Genomic DNA, 19,472 nt, shown 5'->3' on the forward strand with positions numbered 1-19,472 from the left:
CTGTGTCAGAGATTGTGTGCCGGCAATTGGCTGGCAGGCGCAAAAGGTAAAATAAAGATCTGGGGGGGGGAAAGGTTAGGGGAAGGGGTGGGAAGGTCAGGCTAGGGGGAAGGGAACGGAAGAAGCCAGCGTGGCTCGGCGCGCGCAAGGTGCACATGTTATAAAATCAGGCGTAATATGTATGCGTGCCGGCTAGCGCGCGCTTCTTTTAAAACCTACCCCAAACTGTGGAATACTCTCTCCCTGTTGAGTTGAGATTGCAAAATGATTTTTATATTTTCAAGGAGAACTTAAAAGATCTGGCTGTTCAAGCAAGCATATGAGAATTGACTAATGAAACCGGATTAAGGCTCACTGTGTACACTGAAGCAGAAATATAAGATGTCGTGTTTGTGTTTGGTTTTTTTACTTTTTTCTTCAAGATGCTGCTTTTTTAATTTTGTGTTCATAATTTTTAATGTTTTTAGAAATTGTAATTGTATTTGTGTATAGCTGCTGGATTGTATTTGCTAACTGTAAACAGTTATGATTGAATACAGAATGATATAGAAATTTAATAAATAAAAGATTATACATGAACAAGAACAATAAAAGTATAGTCACAGCACGTATACTCCTATTTACATGCAGTACTGTAAAACCCTGTATAAAAGTAAAAAAAGACCATTGGAATTGGTATTAGGTCTAATGTAATGTGTGGTGGATGTGGGCTAAGGCCACAAGTTAAAATGAATTACGATTTCAATATAGTAATTCTCCCATATCAAAATTGCAGTATCTGCCAGCACTCAAACAGTAACAACCCTACTTATGAAAAGGCAACATTGCAATTATTACACCAGGTCCTAAAATACCTACTAGTAGGAAAACAGAAAAAGCCATCCCTACATAGAACTTACACACTAGCAGAAGACATCAACTCAGTCACATAAGCAAAATACAAACAGACCCTTGCCAAATGCAGAATAAAGTGACCATAAAGCAATCCTACAACATGCAGACAAAAACTAAATTGTAAACCACCACAAGTCAGACTATGTATACAGTGTAACAATGAAAAAACAAACGTCAAACAAAATAAGGAAATATAAATCTATAGAAGTAAAACCATACTAATAAAAATATTTCAAAACTGCTGATAAAAAGAATAACATCTAATAATTTAAAACTCCTAAATTTTCCAAAGACCAATACAATATTTCAGAACAGCAGACACAAATACCACCAAATACTTATAACTTAAAAAGGATTTTAAAAAAATCCTCTGCTATCCATACCCTGTGACTTTTTTTTTTTTTTTTTTTTGATTGCCAGATGCTCTGAGGTTTTCATGAATTAGCAGGGGAGAGGAGAGAGGTTGTTGCTTTATAATCTTTCTCATCCAAACATACACTCCCTCTCTCACTTCCTCCTTCCTGCCCATCAGAAGCACAATGGCAGCCTCCTCTTTCAGCCTCATGGCAGACAGGGCTTCATCTTTCGTGGGGGCTGTTGCCGGATCTGCTTCCTGTGGGTGGGGGGGAGGTGCTGTTGCTGATGCTCCTCCTACAGTCGAGTGTCTCTCTTGGACTGGGGCCAATCCTGCCGCTTCCTGTGACCGCCTGGGAGTACTTGCCGTTTTACCTTCTGCTTCCGGGCCGTACAGATGGGGGAAGAGAATCCATGCCATCATCGTCCCCAGATGATATGCAGCCGCCCTGATTCTAATGTGCTTGAACTGCCGAGATCTTCATATTAGATGAGATTTGGAAGGCAGTATCATTTATGGGGAAACGGCTATCAAGTCAAATTTCTCAATTTAGTGGGACAGATAAATGATTTGGATACTATAGGAGAAAGTTTTGAAAATCAGATGAAATGCCACCAGGAGAGAACTGGAGAGATGGAGACAAGGTACCGAAACTTGGAGGATGTCTGGAATGCTACCACTAAATATGATTTGCTGCTTTGAAAAAAAAAAATGGAGAACTCAGCTTGGAAGAAAATGTTGGAAGTTTCAAAAGTTTTCCTGAGTGACTCCAATAAATATCTTTTGTCCCTATTAGGATGGTTTCCTAATTCTTGTTGAAGCACTCCTGCCTATCTATAGGATTTAATCTCTCTCTCCAGTAGAGGAACCGGTTGTTTGAGTCTACACCAAACAGTATATGGATTTTTCCGTACTAACTGAAAAGGATAATCAAGTAAAATCTTATTTGACCTTGATGGCTAATGTTGCCTTGGAATCGGATGTGGAGTTAGCTTTTCAATCTGTTCCTTAATTCACAGATTTGGCTAGAGAGAGCCAGGAAAGGAGACAGGCCTTTCTTTTGTAGAGATCTAAAATGTTTCCGATTGGGGCCTGCCTTATTAATTATCAGGTGGTGAAATACATTTCTTCAGCCTTTTTTCAACTTTCTTTGTTTCTTAATGATAAAATTCCTCCTTCCACCTCTGTACCTTGATTATGATGCATTTGTCTTTTACCTGGATTCGATCTATTTTTGCCTCCAGTTTTCCTTTTATTTCTTCTGTTTTGATATTGTAATGTATTGTGGACTGATGCAGCACTTAATTAGTCCACTTCCTTGTTTATTACTGTACTTATGAATATTAAGTTGTGCTTTCCTGAACAAGCATGCTTTCTTGCATCTTATTTTACAAATTATTATTAAAAATAAAAATCTTTTTGAACAAAAGAAATGCAGAGTTCTAATAGCTGTAATGGTCCTGGAATAAAAAATGAACTCTTTGCTGGATCAGTGCAAGAGTGACTGAAAGCTGATGTTGTGCATGAATTATCGAGAGCACAGCATGTCTGGAGAAGGGACCCGAGCACATCATCTTTGGATAATGCTTAAACTTGATCCCAGCTTTCAAAGAGCCCAGATTGGGGAAAAGTGGACAACAGGAAAGGCCAAGTTCTGAGAGCTTAGCGCCATCTGAAACGGAGATTGTTGGGTCTTCTGCTGAGCGTGTGTGGCTGCTCCAGCTCAGGTTATTTTTGGTTTACTCGCTGATATTTTCCCACTTTTTCAACTCTGCAGCGACGATGAAATGTAAACTTCTGGATACATCCTTTTCTGACCACTAGACCTTATCGCTGACCTTATCTGGAAGTTACCAGGATGCTCTCAGATGTTTGATACATAGTAGCTGTTTGCTAAAAATGCAGGGCTTTGAAACCAATAAAACTGTGCAGAGAAAGCCGTAATAAAATTAAGGTCCAAGGAGTAGGGACTGTCCATTAGGTGTTTCTATACAGTGCTGCATACATCTGGCATACAATTTACAAATTAATAACGAAGGCCTAAGGATCTTTATTATTCCAAAGGGGCCTTCATTGTAAGAAGAGTTCTTTAAAGCCGCAGTACCTCCCTTTCTCATCCCAAGAAGTTTTTCTATATATCTATGCTCTCCGGTTCTTTTTATTTGGTTAAGATTTTTAGTGTCTTTCTTTTTATAGTTAGTCCTAAACTATTCTGGGGCTGCCATGCTACACTTTTGCCCCTGATATCTGCAACCTCCCTAGACCTCTGTCCTCCCCCTCTCCTGTAGCCAATAGGAATTCAAAATCCATAATGCAGAAAGTGTGGGTCTGTTTCAGAAAAAAACAGGACACCGGTGGCCATGTTTAAATGGGATTATTGAATTGTTGGAATGTTGTGGGGTTTGTTTTTTTTTTTAAGCAATTCTGTGAAACATAGGATGAAAGTATTGTCTGGGTTATTGAACCAGAGGGACAGAAAATCACTTTCGGGCCGATACAGTAAAAATCGTGGGAGAGCGGGCGAGCGTCCGCTCTCCCGGCGCGCGCACAGGCCACTCTCCTGTGTGTGCGATACAGTAAAGTAATTTATTTAAATTTGGGTCCGCAGCAAAAAAGAGGCGCTGGGGACACTAGCGCGTCCCTAGCGCCTCTGAGCGTTCGGTTTTTGAGCCACGGGCCCATTTTAAACATTTTTTATTTTACTTTAACTTTTGGGGCCTCCGACTTAATATTTTTACTGCTTTTCTGTGCACTTCCCCGGCGCTGGCAGAAATTAACGCCTACCCAAAAGGTAGGCGTTAATTTCTTAAAGTAAAATGTGTGGCTTGGCTGCACATTTTACTTACTGTATTGCGCGGGAATACCTAATAGGGCCATCAACATGCATTTGCATGTTGCGGGTGCTATTAAGTTCGGGGGGGTTGGACGCGCGTTTTCAACGCGCTATTACCCCTTACTGAATAAGGGGTAAAGCTAGCGCGTCAAACGCGCATCCAATCGCGGGTTAACTGTATCGGCCTGTTTGTCTCATTCAAATGTGGATGTAAATCAGGGTATGGTCCCCCGCAGCTTTTACAAGAGTGCATTTTCCCTTTAGCTGGCAGTCGTAATTTTGTGACAGGGTTAACCAGTGTTTTGTAAACCAGCCCATTTTCAGGCTTCTAATCTCTACCATTCTCTGTAGAGTATAATGTTCAGATTTCGCAGAAAACAGGGTTTGTCAGGGTCAGCAGACAGAAGCTTGTAAAAAGGCCAATCTCCTGTGAAGCTGCTGATAAGATCATTCCATAAGGGTAGACATTATCAAAGTGTTTGATTTTTTTTTTCCTGGAACTTGTGCAAGAGCAACAGATAAAAGTCAAAGATTGGAGCCCTGGGTGGTGGCAGGGTAATGCTAAAGCAGGCCATTAAGCTAGAGCTGTGGCAGAATGGAGAGGATAAGAGGTTTTTTTACTATTTCCCTGGTACCGATCTGCACTCCGAGGCTGGCGACTGGCTGATCACAGAGAAATGAATGAGCCTCTTTGGGACCTGAGGGAAAGGGTGAAGAGGGCACAGATATAATTGTGGTTTGCTTATGGCCATGCCTGTGCAAGGGGACAGGTGTGAGCTGATCACAGGCAATATTTCATCATAGTTTGTCACACTCTTTCAACAAGAGTTCAAAGCATGTTGCAATAAGTTTTTATGTAGAGCAATAGAGCAATTTACATTACAAGGAATGACAGGTTAGGGAGACCACACATGGTCAATGTGTACAACAAGGTAATATAGTTCATGATATACAGAACTTGCTGACAGGGAGACTAATTGGCTTGAATGAAGACAAAAAGCAATATAAGAGGAGGACAAAGCATGTTACAACAGGCTTTGGTTTGTTGCAATTATGAATCATAGAATTTTGAAGGCAGTTAGTTTCAAATCTTAACAATATATAGAAATATACAGAAATGAATGACCTGGAGACTAGTTGGTCAGATGAGGACCAATTATCTACAGTAGATGAGGGCAGAGAATCCTAGGCAGGTGGATTAAGGGTGCGGATCCTAGGCTGCTTTGAAGAGGCAGGTCTTTGAGAATTTTCTGAATGTCAGGAAATTTGGAGCCAAATCCAATGTTGGATGGTAGAGTTCCACAGAGTTGGGACTGACCCGCAAAGGTTCTTTTCCTGGTACTGGTGAGAATTTCCTTTGGGGCTGGCGCCACTAGGTGTGCTTAATGTAATGAGCATAGTGGGTGGGAGAGAGTGTTTAAAGGTGAGTCGCCTACTAAGTGAGGCTGGTGCACATCCCTTGAAAGACTTGTAGGCCAAGACTAGGATTTAAAATTTGGCAAGGTAGAAATTTGGGAGCCAGTGCAGGGTTTTTAGTATTGTCTTCATTTTGTTCACATTTTGTTTGCATTACATAATAGTCAAGCAGAAGAACTTTTTTGTATGAGTTATAAATGCCTATTTCTTCTTTGTCCTGCCGACCAGTGAAGCTGTGGGATTCTCCCTCTCACCAGCAGATGGGAGCAGAGTGCGACAGCTTCCTTTCTGATGTCACCGCCATAGAGGCTGGCCCAGCAGAGGAAGAAGTCTGTAGTCTCTGCCTCCAGCATAGGTCACCTTCCCCTAGGAGCCAGGGCTAGGATGGGATGACAGCCTTCTTAGGGCTGAATCTTCCCTCCCCAGGGCAATTAGGTGGTGCGGTCTCCTGGTTTTCCTTTTTTCAGTTCCTCTGACTTAATATCACTGCGACCTTGAGGTTCATCTGAAGGAGTGGAGTTCAGTGATGCAACTAGAGTATTTTCTGTTCCTGTTGTAGTAATTCTCACCAGACTGCCATGTATTTGGTCAAGAACCTTCTGGAAGGTTGCACTCCTGCAGACTTTCTTCTGTATTGGTCTTTGTTAGGAATATGAGAGAACTTTTTCTGATGGGGAAGATAGCACTCATAGCGGGATCTTTTAACCCAATTAATTGCTTTTTCTGTGTTTTGAAGCCCTCCAAGATATTGGACATAATATGTTTGTCTTATCCCATGCTTTTTTTAAAAATCTCGCATGCTACATGGTTCTGTCAGTTTCACATTTTTCCCAGGCTTTTGAGGTCAATGTGTGGGTCCATTTGGATCTGGAGCTTCCTTGTGTTGGCTGCATTTGGACCAGGCTCTCAGCACTTGTGGTCTGGTTTCTGTGACATTAGGATCTGCCAGCCCATGTTGCAGTGTCCTTGTGCATGAAACAATAGGGACAGTCGCACCAGTTTATAGGATTCGGGACTGGTCCGTGTTCGGCTGTGACTCAGTGGATGGTAGCTGATTGTTCGTAAACAGTTTTGGGGCTGCTGAAGAAGCTACAGTGGAGTGGGGAGTGGTGGTGAAACAGTACATGAGTTTGTGATCTGCTTTTTTTTTTTTTTTTTTTGGTCTGAGGTCTGGCTGAAGAGAGGTAGCCACAGAATTGCCGATATGTATATGTCACAAAAAGGTGTGGAAAGACGAGCAAACACAGTAAAGTAACACGTCAACAGAGCAGGTGTGTTGCAAAAGGGATTTGCATATGGTCCATAAACTTGATGATGGCGGGTGAACACAATAAAAAAAGCAGTGTTGCCTTTAAGATGTGTACATGGCAATATTTATTTGACAATCTGTCCCCTGACACGGAATAGTGTTTCACATGGGCTGCATCGGGAGGGACAGCTAACATACGAAGAATCGTCCTTTATGTTGACAAAATATTTAGACACCGTTTCAAAACTGGAAGGGATATCTACTGTAATGCTATTTCCACCGGATTATTCCAAGAAGGTAAACAGGTAGGAAGACTAAAGAAAAATCAAGTCCAAATACAGGAAAAGTGAAAATCTGAAACAGATTCACAATACAGACATTGATTTAAATGCAGATGAAGGACCAATTGTTAAATATTGCTATGTACACATCTTAAAGGCAATGATTTTTTTTTTTTTTAAATTGTGTTCACCCACATTATCAAGTTTATGGACTATATGCAAATCCCTTTTGCAACACACGTGCTCTGTTGATGCGATATGTATATGTAACATAGGTGCTGAAATGGGGTGGGTCTCCTGACCCTGACACCATTCTGGAAATGCATCTTCCCAGCACTGCGCGTTCGAGGCATGTGAGTGCAGGCACCTGCTCAGCACAAACTTGCAGAGTTTACTAGAATGGAGTATTTCTGGGCGGGTGCAGAATAGACTAAAGAGCGATTGGCTTGCTGGGGAAGAGGAAAGAGGCCTGTGAGAGATGAGTGAGGACGAGGTTTGCTGGCTATCTGGGGAAGGTGGCTGTGGGAGGAGTTCCAAGCTGGATGCTGGCATGGGGGTGGGGTCAAGACTGACGGACTTTGGGAAGGGGATTGCTGTCTTGGGGGGGGAGGGGCGAGGGTATGGCCTGCTGGCTGGCGGATTTGAGGTTGGGTGGCTGTGAGAGGGGTTGAGACTGGAGGTGGGCTGGCTAACTGAGCTGGGGGAATTGCTGACTAGGGGGCCAGGCTGGTTGGCTGATGGGGGAGGAAATTGTTGGCTGGTTGGGGTGGCAAGGCTAGTTGGTGGTGGGGGTGGGGGGGAATGACTACTGGGGGCAGGCTTGCAAGCTGGTGGTCATGGTGAATAAGACTGTGTGTGTGATTTTCATTTCAGTTTGGGTCTGCACATCTGCACTGGGTCCTGTTCGGAGGAAGGTGGCATATAAACTGAAAATGTAATGTAACTATTCTGTATTTTGTTGAAGGTCTCGTCGGACAAATCTGATCAGGGGAGAGACCTAGGTGTAGTGTACTTGGATTTTGGGAAGACCTTTGACACAATTCCACACTGAGTGCTCTTGCTATGGACCTGACAACACAGGTCAGCTCGTTGGCCTTGCACTGTCCGCTGATAGTTCTTTGGCACTGACCGCTCGGAGACAGGCATTTGCACTAAAACCGCTTTTTTTTTTTTTTTTTTTCCTGTTTCAGCATTCCAGCTTTCTAGTTCTTCTCTCAGACAGCAGCATTACCCCAGACTAGGAGAGACGAGGCTCCTGGGAAATGCAAAAGGAGCCAGCCAGCAGCCAGGGCAAATACGGTGCTGATTGGGTGAAAATTGATTTTAGAGACTGCAGGGCAATCAGCGTGAGAGAGACAGAGGGAAAGCAGCTTACCCTGGACCAAGAAGCAGAAATCCTTACACCTTTAAGGACTAAATCTGCAAGATGTACTGTAGGGAGAGCAATGCTGTAAGATCCCAGGAAACTGAGCTGGCAGAAGCCTTGCTTGCAAAGTACCATTCCATCCAAATTTATCATCCTCTGGCTAACTCTTATTTGGGTTGATTTCCCCTTTTGAAACAGTGTTCCTTATGGGCCTGCCGGAGTTCCTGGTTGTCTTGTCTCTTCATGCTGCTTTAAACATGTGTGAAGACCATAAAGCGAGCGACTGAGTGGCAAATGGGAGGGAGGGATCTAGCAGAGCTCAAGGAATGGGTTTGGTAGCTAAGATTTAATGCTAAAAAAAATTGCAGTTATGACTTATATAAGGGGTGAAATTCTTCTGAGCACAAAAGAGCAGAATCTGGGGTTGATCATAGGGCAGCCAAGCAGATGGATAAGGCAATGGCAAAATCCAGCAAGATGCTAGGCTGCATAGGGAGAGGAATGGTCAGCAGAAAAAGGGAGGCGATATTGCCCCTGTATAGGTCCCTGGTGAAACCTCACTTGGAAATACTGTGTACAGTTCTAGAGACCGCACCTTCAAAAGGATATAAACAGGATGGAGTTGGTCCAGAGGGTGGTTACTAAAGCATAGGGGGACAGATTTAAAGATCTAAACATGTACACCCTAGAGGAAAGACAGGGTGTAGGGGGAGATATGATAGAGACACTTAAAATATCTGCAAGGTTTCCATGCACAGGAGGTGAGTCTCTTTCAAAGAGAAGGAGGCTCTCGAACTAGGGATCATGGGATGAGGATGAAGGGAGTAATCGGAGAAATATTTATTTACAGAGAGAGTAGTGGATAGATGGAATAGTTTCCCCATAAAGGTGGTGCAGAAAAGAACAGTATCTGAATTCAAGAAAGCATGGGATAAACACAGAGGATTTTCTGAGGGAGTGTAAAGCTGAATAGTTGGAGCGGATGTGCAGACTAAATAGGTCGTAATATCTCTTTCTGCCATCATTTTTATGTCTTTGTTCTGCAAGTGTGACCGAGCAGAGGTATTCAGCTAGCTTGTAGGGATCTTTAGCAGTCTTATTCATTAATTTTTCCCAACAGGAGGTGTATTGGTGTTCTAGGACCCAGTGTAATATTTGAAGTGCTGCCTTTTCATAGGGAGGGTCATTGCTGTTGGAGTCCTGTGAGTTAGTGCTGCAGATTGTCACATATGTGCTGAATTTTTTTGGGTTTTTTTTTTTTTCTTTTTCAGGATTGTTTTTATTTCACAATGTACCTGGTAATGGAGGGAGTTTTCTAACGTGCACCCAGACACCTCTCCTGGGTGCACAATGCAATATTTAAATGAGGGGAGGCACTAGGGAAAATTGTTCATCCCTAGTACCTCATCAGCATCGGGGACAAAGGAGAGGTGGCTGTCGGCGTGGGTTGGAAAATTGGACGGTCAATACGAGCGTCCGTTTTTTCTCCCGCTACCTGCGCAATATAAATGCACAAGATACATAACCTGGACCATGTATCTTGTGTGTGTTTATATTGGGCACCCAGAATTAATTTTTTTTTTTTTTTTTTTTTAACCAGAATCTGCTTTCTGTGGTTCCTCCTATTTAGTATCTCCTCCTGTGAATGTGATACTAATAGGAGGAATCACAGAGAGCAGGATTTTTTGTTTTTATCAATGGGTCCTTGAGTGTGGCAGACCTTTACGGCTGGTGTAAAATTTGCAGCATTGCAATGGGTGCATTGGCCGTGTGGAACATCTTTTTTTTGCATCGTGAGTATTAGCTAAGAGCCTCATCTACTTGGAATTTACATGTGATGAGCACTGTTAGCTACGTGGTGGTTTGGACACGCTAATCCCCATATCGCATCAGGGGTTATGGACCTGCCTCCAATCACCTGTTAAGTCATGAGCTAGCCGCAGTGCGTGGTATTGCATCGGCCCCAAAGTAAGAAACTGGTAGTGGGAGCTGGGGGCGGAGCTTGATTGACGATCCCAGCTGAAAAGGTGTTGAACTGTCCTGGTACATAATCATAATGAGGAACTGCGTCAGCTTTACTCTGTCTGTTTACTGGTCTGTTTGGATTAATGTCTTGTTACTGATAGTTAAACTCTGATTCAACTCCCAATATGCAGATTGACTGATTTACATTACTCTCTCAGATAATAGAAGGATCAGGGAGCACACCATGAAGTTAGCAAGTAGCTCATTTAAAACAAATCGAAGAAAATTATTTTTTGCTTGCCAGAGGGTGTGATTAAAGGACAATTGAACATAGAACTTACTGTAAGATGGAAATGTAATTAAGAATGACTATTCAAATTCTGTGAATTGGTACTGCTGCAATGAATCTTTCTGGAATACTTTGGTTGAATGCTAATGGCAGTGGCTATTCACCTAGAGAATAGCCACTGCCATTAGCAATGGTAACATGGAATAGACGTTTTTGGGTACTTGCCAGGTTCTTATGGCCTGGATTGGCCACTGTTGGAAACAGGATGCTGGGCTTGATGGACCCTTGGTCTGACCCAGTATGGCATTTTCTTATGTTCTTATGAAAAGACAGTGCCTTTTAGGGTCTGAGAGAAAGACGGCCATTTTAAGCTTAGCGCAGAGACCTTTGTCTGAATTGGCAACTTTTTTTTTTTTCACTCCGTGAAAACAGCTCACCCATAAAGACCTAGGGTCTCTAGGGATGAACAATTAGGATAAGAATTATATTCCGAATCAAGAAATGGAAAGGACAGGGGATTACCCAAAATGCAACACTCATGACCTAGTGGATCAAAAGTTCCATGCCCTTGCAGTGCAACCAAGTTAGTCAATGCAACCACAGGTCACAGAGAGGCAACATAATGCGAAATACACAAAATGGAAGCTGTGCTACCTGGTACCATTTTTAACTTTATGTGGAACCCAGTTATATTGGTAGTTTACAGTGGTCCATAGTGTTCATACATTTTCACCAGACATGAGAAGCAAAATATAAGCTGTTCACAAAGAATGCCCCCAGGTTGGGTTATTTTGCACATTAAGGGGGTGCACAGGAAACTCTAATTTTGTGTTTCTTTCTGTTGCATTTTTACAATCTTGTTTCATCACTTAGCATGGAAAAGGAGCATATGTGCATACAACAGATTTAATGTATGGAACATAAAAAAAAACGCATGCCCGTAAAGAAACAAACCAAGACTGTGGAAATGGATCAGCCCAAGCAAAGGATTAGGGGCGGGGATGGTCCAGATTCTTTTCTCAAGTTGCCTTGCAGAACGCCTTTCGGCCATAAAATATTCTGTGTTGGGGAAGATGAGGTATCCCTGGGTTTATTGCCCATACTACATATTTGGTTTTTCCTTGTTGTGGGCGCAAGTCCAGCTCCTGTGAGGCTGTAACTCCTCTCTACTACCTGTACATTTTGCTTTATTTCACAATTCTGGAGGATGTGCTTTCTACATCTGCAAATAAGACTTTAGGCAAAAGCAGAGTTTAAAGGGATAATTTTAGTAAAACAAACTGTTCTGCAGAGAGCTGGCTTGTTTGATAACCGCAGAGTTCACTGTTATAGGGGAAAGGACTTCGAACCAAAGAGGTTTACGACATCACAAGAATCACATTTATACCCTTTGGAGCATATTCTTCATGCATTTTATGGGACCTTTCTTGCTCCAAGAATGTAACAGTTTGTCTTCCAGTTAGAAATGATGTGGAAGTAATCATTTTGGGTACACATTTATAAAATCAGCTAAATTGTCCATGGTGGTACAGTTATTACTGCCTGTTATAAAAATGACTGGTGGTGCTGTCACAGACCCTGCCCCCCAATTATATACAGCTCTGCAGGAATTTCAGGCCCTCCGTTTCCCCCCACATCCCATTAAAACTGAACAGGGATTGGGGTGATCTGAATGTTCTGGCGGTCCTAGGATACGCATTGTTGGACATCAACGCGTGAACCAGAAAAAAAAAGATCAAGTCTGAAGCCATCAATAAATGCCAAAGAAATAAAAGGGATTCCAAAAATGAACATAATCAGTATATATATATATATATAAAAAAAAATAACATTGACAAACGTTAAGCTCCTGTGAAAGTATTTTTGAGTATTCATTATGTGCATTCTCAAAATCCATATCTATATATAATTTTTTTTTTTGATACCTACATATATTGGGGAATTGCATTTACAATTGGAATGACTCACTAATGCTTTCAGCTATTTTTCAGTCTACCTGCTTCATCACTGGGTGTAACATGCAGGCTATATGTGTTTAAGGTGTGCTGTTTGGTGTGCCACACGAATGGATTTCTGCGGGGGATTGTGGTTGATCTTTCCTTTGGTATGAGGGCTACACACTTCAAAGGCCAGTGGAGGCACTGGGTCTGAAGAGAGGCCCCAGTAGGACTGTGGCAGAAACCCCCCCCACCTCAGCCAAAGAAGCCCAGGGGGGACCTCAGAGCACCCCATCCCACTATGGCTCAGAGAGGCCCAGTGTGGGGCCTTGGCAAACCCTATCTCACTGTGGCCAAAGAGAGGCCTGGCAGGGCTGTGATGGATGCCATCCCGCTGCGGCTGAAGAAATAAGGGATGTCTCCAAGAGGCTGAGTGAGCGTAAGAGAGCTTGTGTATGTGAGAGAGGAGAGCGTATGTATGAGAGCATCGGGGTGGGGGTGTGTGTGTGAGAGGATCGTGACTGAAAATCAAAAGATCCCAGGTATGGAGAGCAGGACACTTTTTATTCTTGTTTGTTTTTAATTGTTGGGTATTTGTGTTTGTTTTGAAATATTTTATTGGTTTTTGAGAACTTTTTAAAGCATTTTGTTTAATTATTGAATGATCTGTTCATCAGCAGTTTTGAAATGTTTATTCTTTCCATTAGTATAGTTTTACTATTATGATTAATGTGTTTAATTTCTTGATTTTATTGTTTTATAAGGAAGGATGGTGTTTCTGCTTTTCTGTTGCACTGCATACAGAGTCTGGCTTCTTGCAGTTTCCAGTTCAGTGTTTGTTTGCATGCTTCTATTCATACTTTTATGGTATTTTTATTCTGTATTGAGTGAAGGTCTGTCTGTGTTCTGCATTTATGACTGAGGTGAGGTATTCTGCTAGCATGTAATTTCTGTTTAGGGATTGATAATAGCCTGGCGTGTTCTGTTTTCCGGATAGGAGGTGGTATAGGACCTAGTGTAATATTTGCAGTGTTGTCTTTTCATAGGTTAGGGTTCTTACTGTTTGAGTGCTGGCAGTTAGTGCTGTTTTGGTATGTGATGTTTACTATATTGTAATCGTAATTCAGTTTACTCATGGATTTGAGGGTCAAGCACTTTACAATAGGTCAGATACCAAGTGTCTTTTTCACAGGGTTTTCTAGTTGGCACCACAGCAATGCATGTGAAAATAATATACATGTTGTGATGTTTTTACCTCAGAAGATCATGAACTTTTTAATGTAAAATCTGTTACAAATGCTTAATTTTTAATTGTGTGTGTGGTGAGGGCTGGGAGAGAGGGGGTGAAGGCTGAAAGGTTTGCCTAAGGCACTTAATACCCTTGCACCTACCTAGAGTGACTTTGCCACACACAGATTTCCCCCCCCCCCCCCATACATACAATTCACCCATCTCCCACTTTGCAAGGGGGCAGATGCTGGGGAGCATGGGAGGCAACTCATAGGGCTCCTGGGAGTGTGGCAGGGTTGCCAGCTTTCTATAAATATTATCACTGACCCTCTATCTGCTGCTCCTCTTGGAACTCTGGCCCATGCTTTTCTCCTTCAGTAACATTTCAGATTACTGAAAAGGTCTGACTTCAAGGAAAACCCCTTGGCCCTCTCAATGATTTGACCTTTGCTATGCCTTGGGTGCCCTTGCCTTAGGCAGCAGATTGCTTTGAGCTGCTCCTGAATGAGCATGTTTATGAGAGAGTGAGAATATGTATGTGAGTGCATTTGTGTGAGTGAGCATGTGTGTATGAGAGTGGTTTTTGTGTGCACACTTTCTCCTTCCCCCTAGAAAGACTAGGGGGTACTCCATGAAGTTAACAAGTAGCACATTTAAAACTAATCAGAGAAAATGCTTATCACTCAACACAATTAAGCTCTGGAATTTGTTGCCAGGGGATGTGGTTAGCACAGTTACTGTAGCTGGGTTTAAACAAGGTTTGGATAAGTTCTTGGAGAAGTCCATTAACTGCTATTAATCAAGTTGACTTAGGGAATAGCCACTGACTTATTAATGGCATCAGTAGCATGGGATCTACTTAGTGTTTGGGTACTTGCCAGATACTTGTAGCCTGAATTGGCTACTGTTGGAGATAGGATGCTGGGCTTGATGGACCCCCTTCCAGATCCTAGTTAATTTTCCCTGTTTTATTGTAACTTTCTCACATCCATAATATTGTTTACTGTATTTGAAGTTTGAATTGGGAATGTTGATTACTAAGTTACTCTCTGCCTTACACACACTGTTAATTGTAAACCGGATTGATGTGATTCCAGTCATGAAATTCGGTATAATAAATAAATAAATCTTGACCCAGTATGTCAAACATCTTATGTTTTTATGTACACACACCCAGACCCAGGTATATTGAGTACTTATCCAGGGAGGAGCAGAGTTAGCTGGAGACGTTAACCCTCTAACTCTGATATTCAGTCAGTTAACTTATGCAGCTATCTCTGGTTGGGCCACAGGACTGTCCTAACGTTACTTGCTATACATAACCGAGCCGCTCAACAGATATTATTCCCTTGATGTCTACTTTTTTTTTTTTTTTTTTTGTAGATATTTCATTGGTATTTAGGAAATTTTTAGGCACTTGCTATCAAGTTTTTTTTTTAAATATTTGATCTATTATCAGCTCTCCTGAAATATTTATTAGTATGTTTTTGATTATGTTTTATATTTCTTGATTTTTATTGTTTGCTTTATGAAGAATGGTGATGTTTTTCCATAGTTGCACTGCATACAGAGTCTGGCTTGTTGCTGTTTCCTTTTCCTTTGTGCTTGTGATTAGATTGTGGAGGTGAATATTTTAGTTTAAACTATGAAGTCTAGTCCAGTCACAGTTCTGAATGTTGATTTCACTGTCTCTTGTTAGGAGGGAGTTCAATGCACTGACTAAGCTACAAAGCTGAAACATGGGTCTTCACGTGCACTGAGCAAAAGTGTATAGTAGTTTTCCCTCTCAAAAAAAAAATAGAAGGGGCAATATTAGCATGTTTGAAAGGCAGGGGTTTCAAATTTCCCATGTGCTAAATGCCTTCAAGCTATCTAAGTAGTTAGCTGGCTAAAATGTAGATGGATAACCTGGAGGTATTCTAGAGTTGTACCTTATCTGGTTAAGTTAGCTGGATAAATGCCCATATTCCCATCTGAAAGCAGGCCTAAAGTTCATTTATTTATTTATTTATTTATTTATCTTCATTTGTTAATCGCTTTACAGATTAAAATCACCCAAAGCGATGTATATTAAAATCACGTAAAACATCAATTTCACAAAACAAATCGACACTACAATAGTCATTCTGGTTAACAGAACCGCCACTAAATACAGTATAATACTGCAACCCTACTCCCAGTAGGTCTTCAAAGCTTTATGAAATTTCAATAGAGTGCTCTCAAATTGTTAATCATTCCATAAACTTGGTATTATAGCTGAAAATAATCTCTTGAACAATCGCGAGTGTAGAAATGTCTTCTCGGCAGGCAATCGCAAACAATTTTTTTTCTGATGATCTGAGACTTTTTAGCCTCCTACCAGGGTAAACTACCCTTCAACTGGGGGAGACAATTACCCCTAAGCACTTTGAATGCCAGAACTAGATTTTTAAACTCAGAACAGTCTTCCATCGGTAGCCAATGTAATTGCATTAGCAAGGGCGTGGCTGAGGTTCTTCGTGACTTTCCTTACACAATCCAAGCTCTTGCATTCTCAACTGCAACTTCTGAAAAAAAAAATTTATTTTTTTTTGTTGCCCCTCCCATTAAGATCACATTTTACAATAATCCAGTTGCGACAAAATCAGCCACTAACTTTAAAGCTGATAAATCCAGGTATGGTTTTAGTTGTTTTACCAATTTCAGTTTGCAGTAAGAGTTAAGAACAATCTGGGCCACACGTCTTTCCATAGTAATTTGCGAGTCTAAAATCATCCTCCATGAGCCAAGTTCTTCTTTGGGGACCAAGTCCAACTCTGCCAATTTAAGACTCTGAACCATGGGACGATTCCCCATCTTTAGCATATCAATTTATTATTCTTCAACCAAGTCATTACTGACTCTAAACACAGATTCAGCTGAACCATATCCGCCTCCATATGCTCTCCTAACCGTGCTGCAATTTGCAGATCAACTGACTAAATAAAAGGAGTAATATAAAAGTTAGCCAGTTTTTTCAGCGGCGTGTCTGTGCCTTTGAATATCCAGTATAAGTTAGCCAGAGGTTTATGGCCCATGGCTGAATATTGATCTCTACAGCTTTTGAAATTGAGATCTGGGATGACAACTTAGGAAACAAGTTCAGGGCTGTGTTCCGTTCTTGGGGATTTGGTGTATAGGCCCCTTGCACTAGTCTTGACTTTGCTTCTCTCTCTCTTCCCAGGTGCCACAGCTGTCTACAGCACAAAGACTATTTTTGCTTACTTTCACATTCCTCATCTATGCTGTGGATTCTGCCAGGGCCTATGCGACATCAGAGACCCTCTGTGGGGGAGAGCTCGTTGACACGCTACAGTTTGTCTGTGGGGACCGAGGGTTTTATTTCAGTAAGTAATCAAACTGGTTCTTGTGTTAGTGCACTGGAATACTATCTTTAAGCCCCAGTTAATACCTTTTAGTAGAAAAAGGGGTCCAGGAAGCAGGAACAGATCATGGGGGTCTTCCACGGTTTGGAAATGGGTCGTGCTCATACCTGGCAACTCTATTTCACCCAGAGACTTGGGGAATCTGCATCAATTGCTGGGTCTCTAGGCAAACCCTAGAAAGATCAGGGCCTCTCTGTTTACAGCTCCAGCAACTCCCCTTCAATAAGCCTGCAGGAAACAGGAGAAGACACTGCAGGCAGCAGATGGGGGAGAAACTGGAGCTTCCGGGACCTGAGACTCATTCAGGTAAGGGTACACACGTCAGGGAGCTGTGACTTATAGGGATGGAAGCAAAGAGAGTGCTAGAGCCAGGGAGAGAGAGAGAGAGGCCAAAGAATGCTGGGGTCTTTCTCAATGGGGGAAAAGTGATGGTGGTGGATAGGGGAGGAAGAAAGAGAGAATGTTTGGATGGGGGGGGGGTTAAGAGAAGGTTCGTATGTATTATCCCTTCATCCACCCCACCTTACTAGTTAACAGGAATCTCAAGGTGACCACAACTCAATAGTTCCCAGTTATGGTCATGCTTCCAGGACAATGAAAATATACAAATTTAGTCACAGTGGATTAACATATGCAAATAAGTCTGCTAAATATTCATTTTATATGTGCAGACCCAGTCCTGTTTTGAATACTTGAGGACTAGAGGTTGACACGCCTGGGATAGAATATATAGCATAAGGTGGGGTGTGCATATAAGTAACTAAAAATTACCAAAAGCTCCAGGAATTGAGGACAGTTAACCTACTATTGTTTAGGTCCCCTTGTGTCCATCTCACTGTATTCTGGGATTCTTTCTCTTAATTTAAAAAGAAAAGAAACAGAATCCCAAGCTGTAGATTCCAGTACAAAAGGTGCAAAACCAAACCTACTTCACTTGTCCCTGCTGACCTGCCTGCAAGACATGGTTAGTACTGAGGGGTACATACTAGTCTCACACACTTGGCACATCTACCTACAGGGGGGGTAGGAGAGAGGCAGAACGTCAGCACTGGTAATCAGAATATGGAACCAAGCTAATATGAATGAGCCCATGAGTAGTAAATTGAGATGTAGTAATTTGATGTCAGCATTTTAAATGCAAATTATTACTTTGAGAAAACTATACCCTTAGAGAAGGCATTTCCATGGGTAAACTGGGCTTTATTTATGGACATTGCTGGTTATACAATAGCTCATCTGATTTGTAGTTAAACTCGCATGTGTATGTCCTGTATCAGGGATGCTCAAACTGGTCCATGGGGGCTCCCCCTTTCCCTCCCCAGCCAGTCGGGTTTTCAGGATACCTCTAATGAATGTGCATGAGATTTCTTTGTATGCAGTATCTCATGCATATTTATTAGGGATATCCTGGAAGCCCGACTGGCTAGCGGGGGGGGCAAAGGACCAGTTTGCCCTGTATGTATTCAAGTTTACCTGGACTGAGCAGAGGCGTTTCCGGGGGGGGGGCAGGGCTGGGGAGGGATGTGCAGACTTTTGCACTGCGAAATTTCCCCCCAAAAGGTCTCCCACACGTAACAGCTGGTGTAATTGTGTGCAGGTAGTTTTTTATGAGAGAACTTTCAAAGAAAACTTGAGCGCACAAGTTTGCTTTGAAAATTGGTGCAACATGTGCTGATGTTTATTTTTTCTTCTTCTTCAGCTGTTGCAAAATTACACGCAAATCATTTGATTTAATAGGAGGAAAGCAATTAACCAAAGACATGCTCCTCCTTCCTGCATGCAGACCTTCTACTGTAATAGCCGTATAGCAGCCCCGACTCTTCTTTACAAGTACATTTTAAGCCTAGATTGGCCAAAGGAAAGCAGACAGGAGAATATGGGGCCGGATCAATACAGGAAGAGGCAGGGGTCCGAAGTCCTAGCAAACTCCTCGAGCTTCAGTTTCGTACTGTCCCAGCGGCTGATAAAGGCTTTGGCGTGCTTGTGCTGACGCGGTGCATTCCTTCTCTGCGGGCCCTCCTGAATAATGCTAGCAGGGGAAGAGGACGGAGAAGAGGCAGCTGAGGGGAGAGAGCACGGGCGGGGATGGACAGCGGCTGAGCTGGCAGAGCAGATTTCACAAAGACCCTCTGTTACTTTCCACATTCTTTCGGTTGTAGGGGGCTGGGGGGGGGTGGGTGGGTGGTGGTGATTGTTTTTTATAGCAAAGCTTTCCACTTGATTTGTTTCCAATCCTCCACCAGATCATAGGGA

General features: G+C 42.3%; 1 protein-coding gene across 2 annotated transcripts in view; it reads left to right on the top strand.

Moving 5' to 3' along the window:
• The window catches only part of IGF2 (insulin like growth factor 2), a 50,850-nt gene that overhangs the window by 14,716 nt on the left and 16,662 nt on the right, over nt 1–19,472 (top strand). For both annotated transcript variants that reach the window (XM_029582462.1, XM_029582463.1), the window contains exon 2: nt 17,018–17,180. In XM_029582462.1, coding sequence (XP_029438322.1) covers nt 17,018–17,180 — 163 coding nt within the window. The remainder of the gene's footprint in view (nt 1–17,017; nt 17,181–19,472) is intronic.

Source organism: Rhinatrema bivittatum, chromosome 17, assembly GCF_901001135.1.
Source record: "Rhinatrema bivittatum chromosome 17, aRhiBiv1.1, whole genome shotgun sequence".
Taxonomy (NCBI): Eukaryota; Metazoa; Chordata; class Amphibia; order Gymnophiona; family Rhinatrematidae; genus Rhinatrema; species Rhinatrema bivittatum.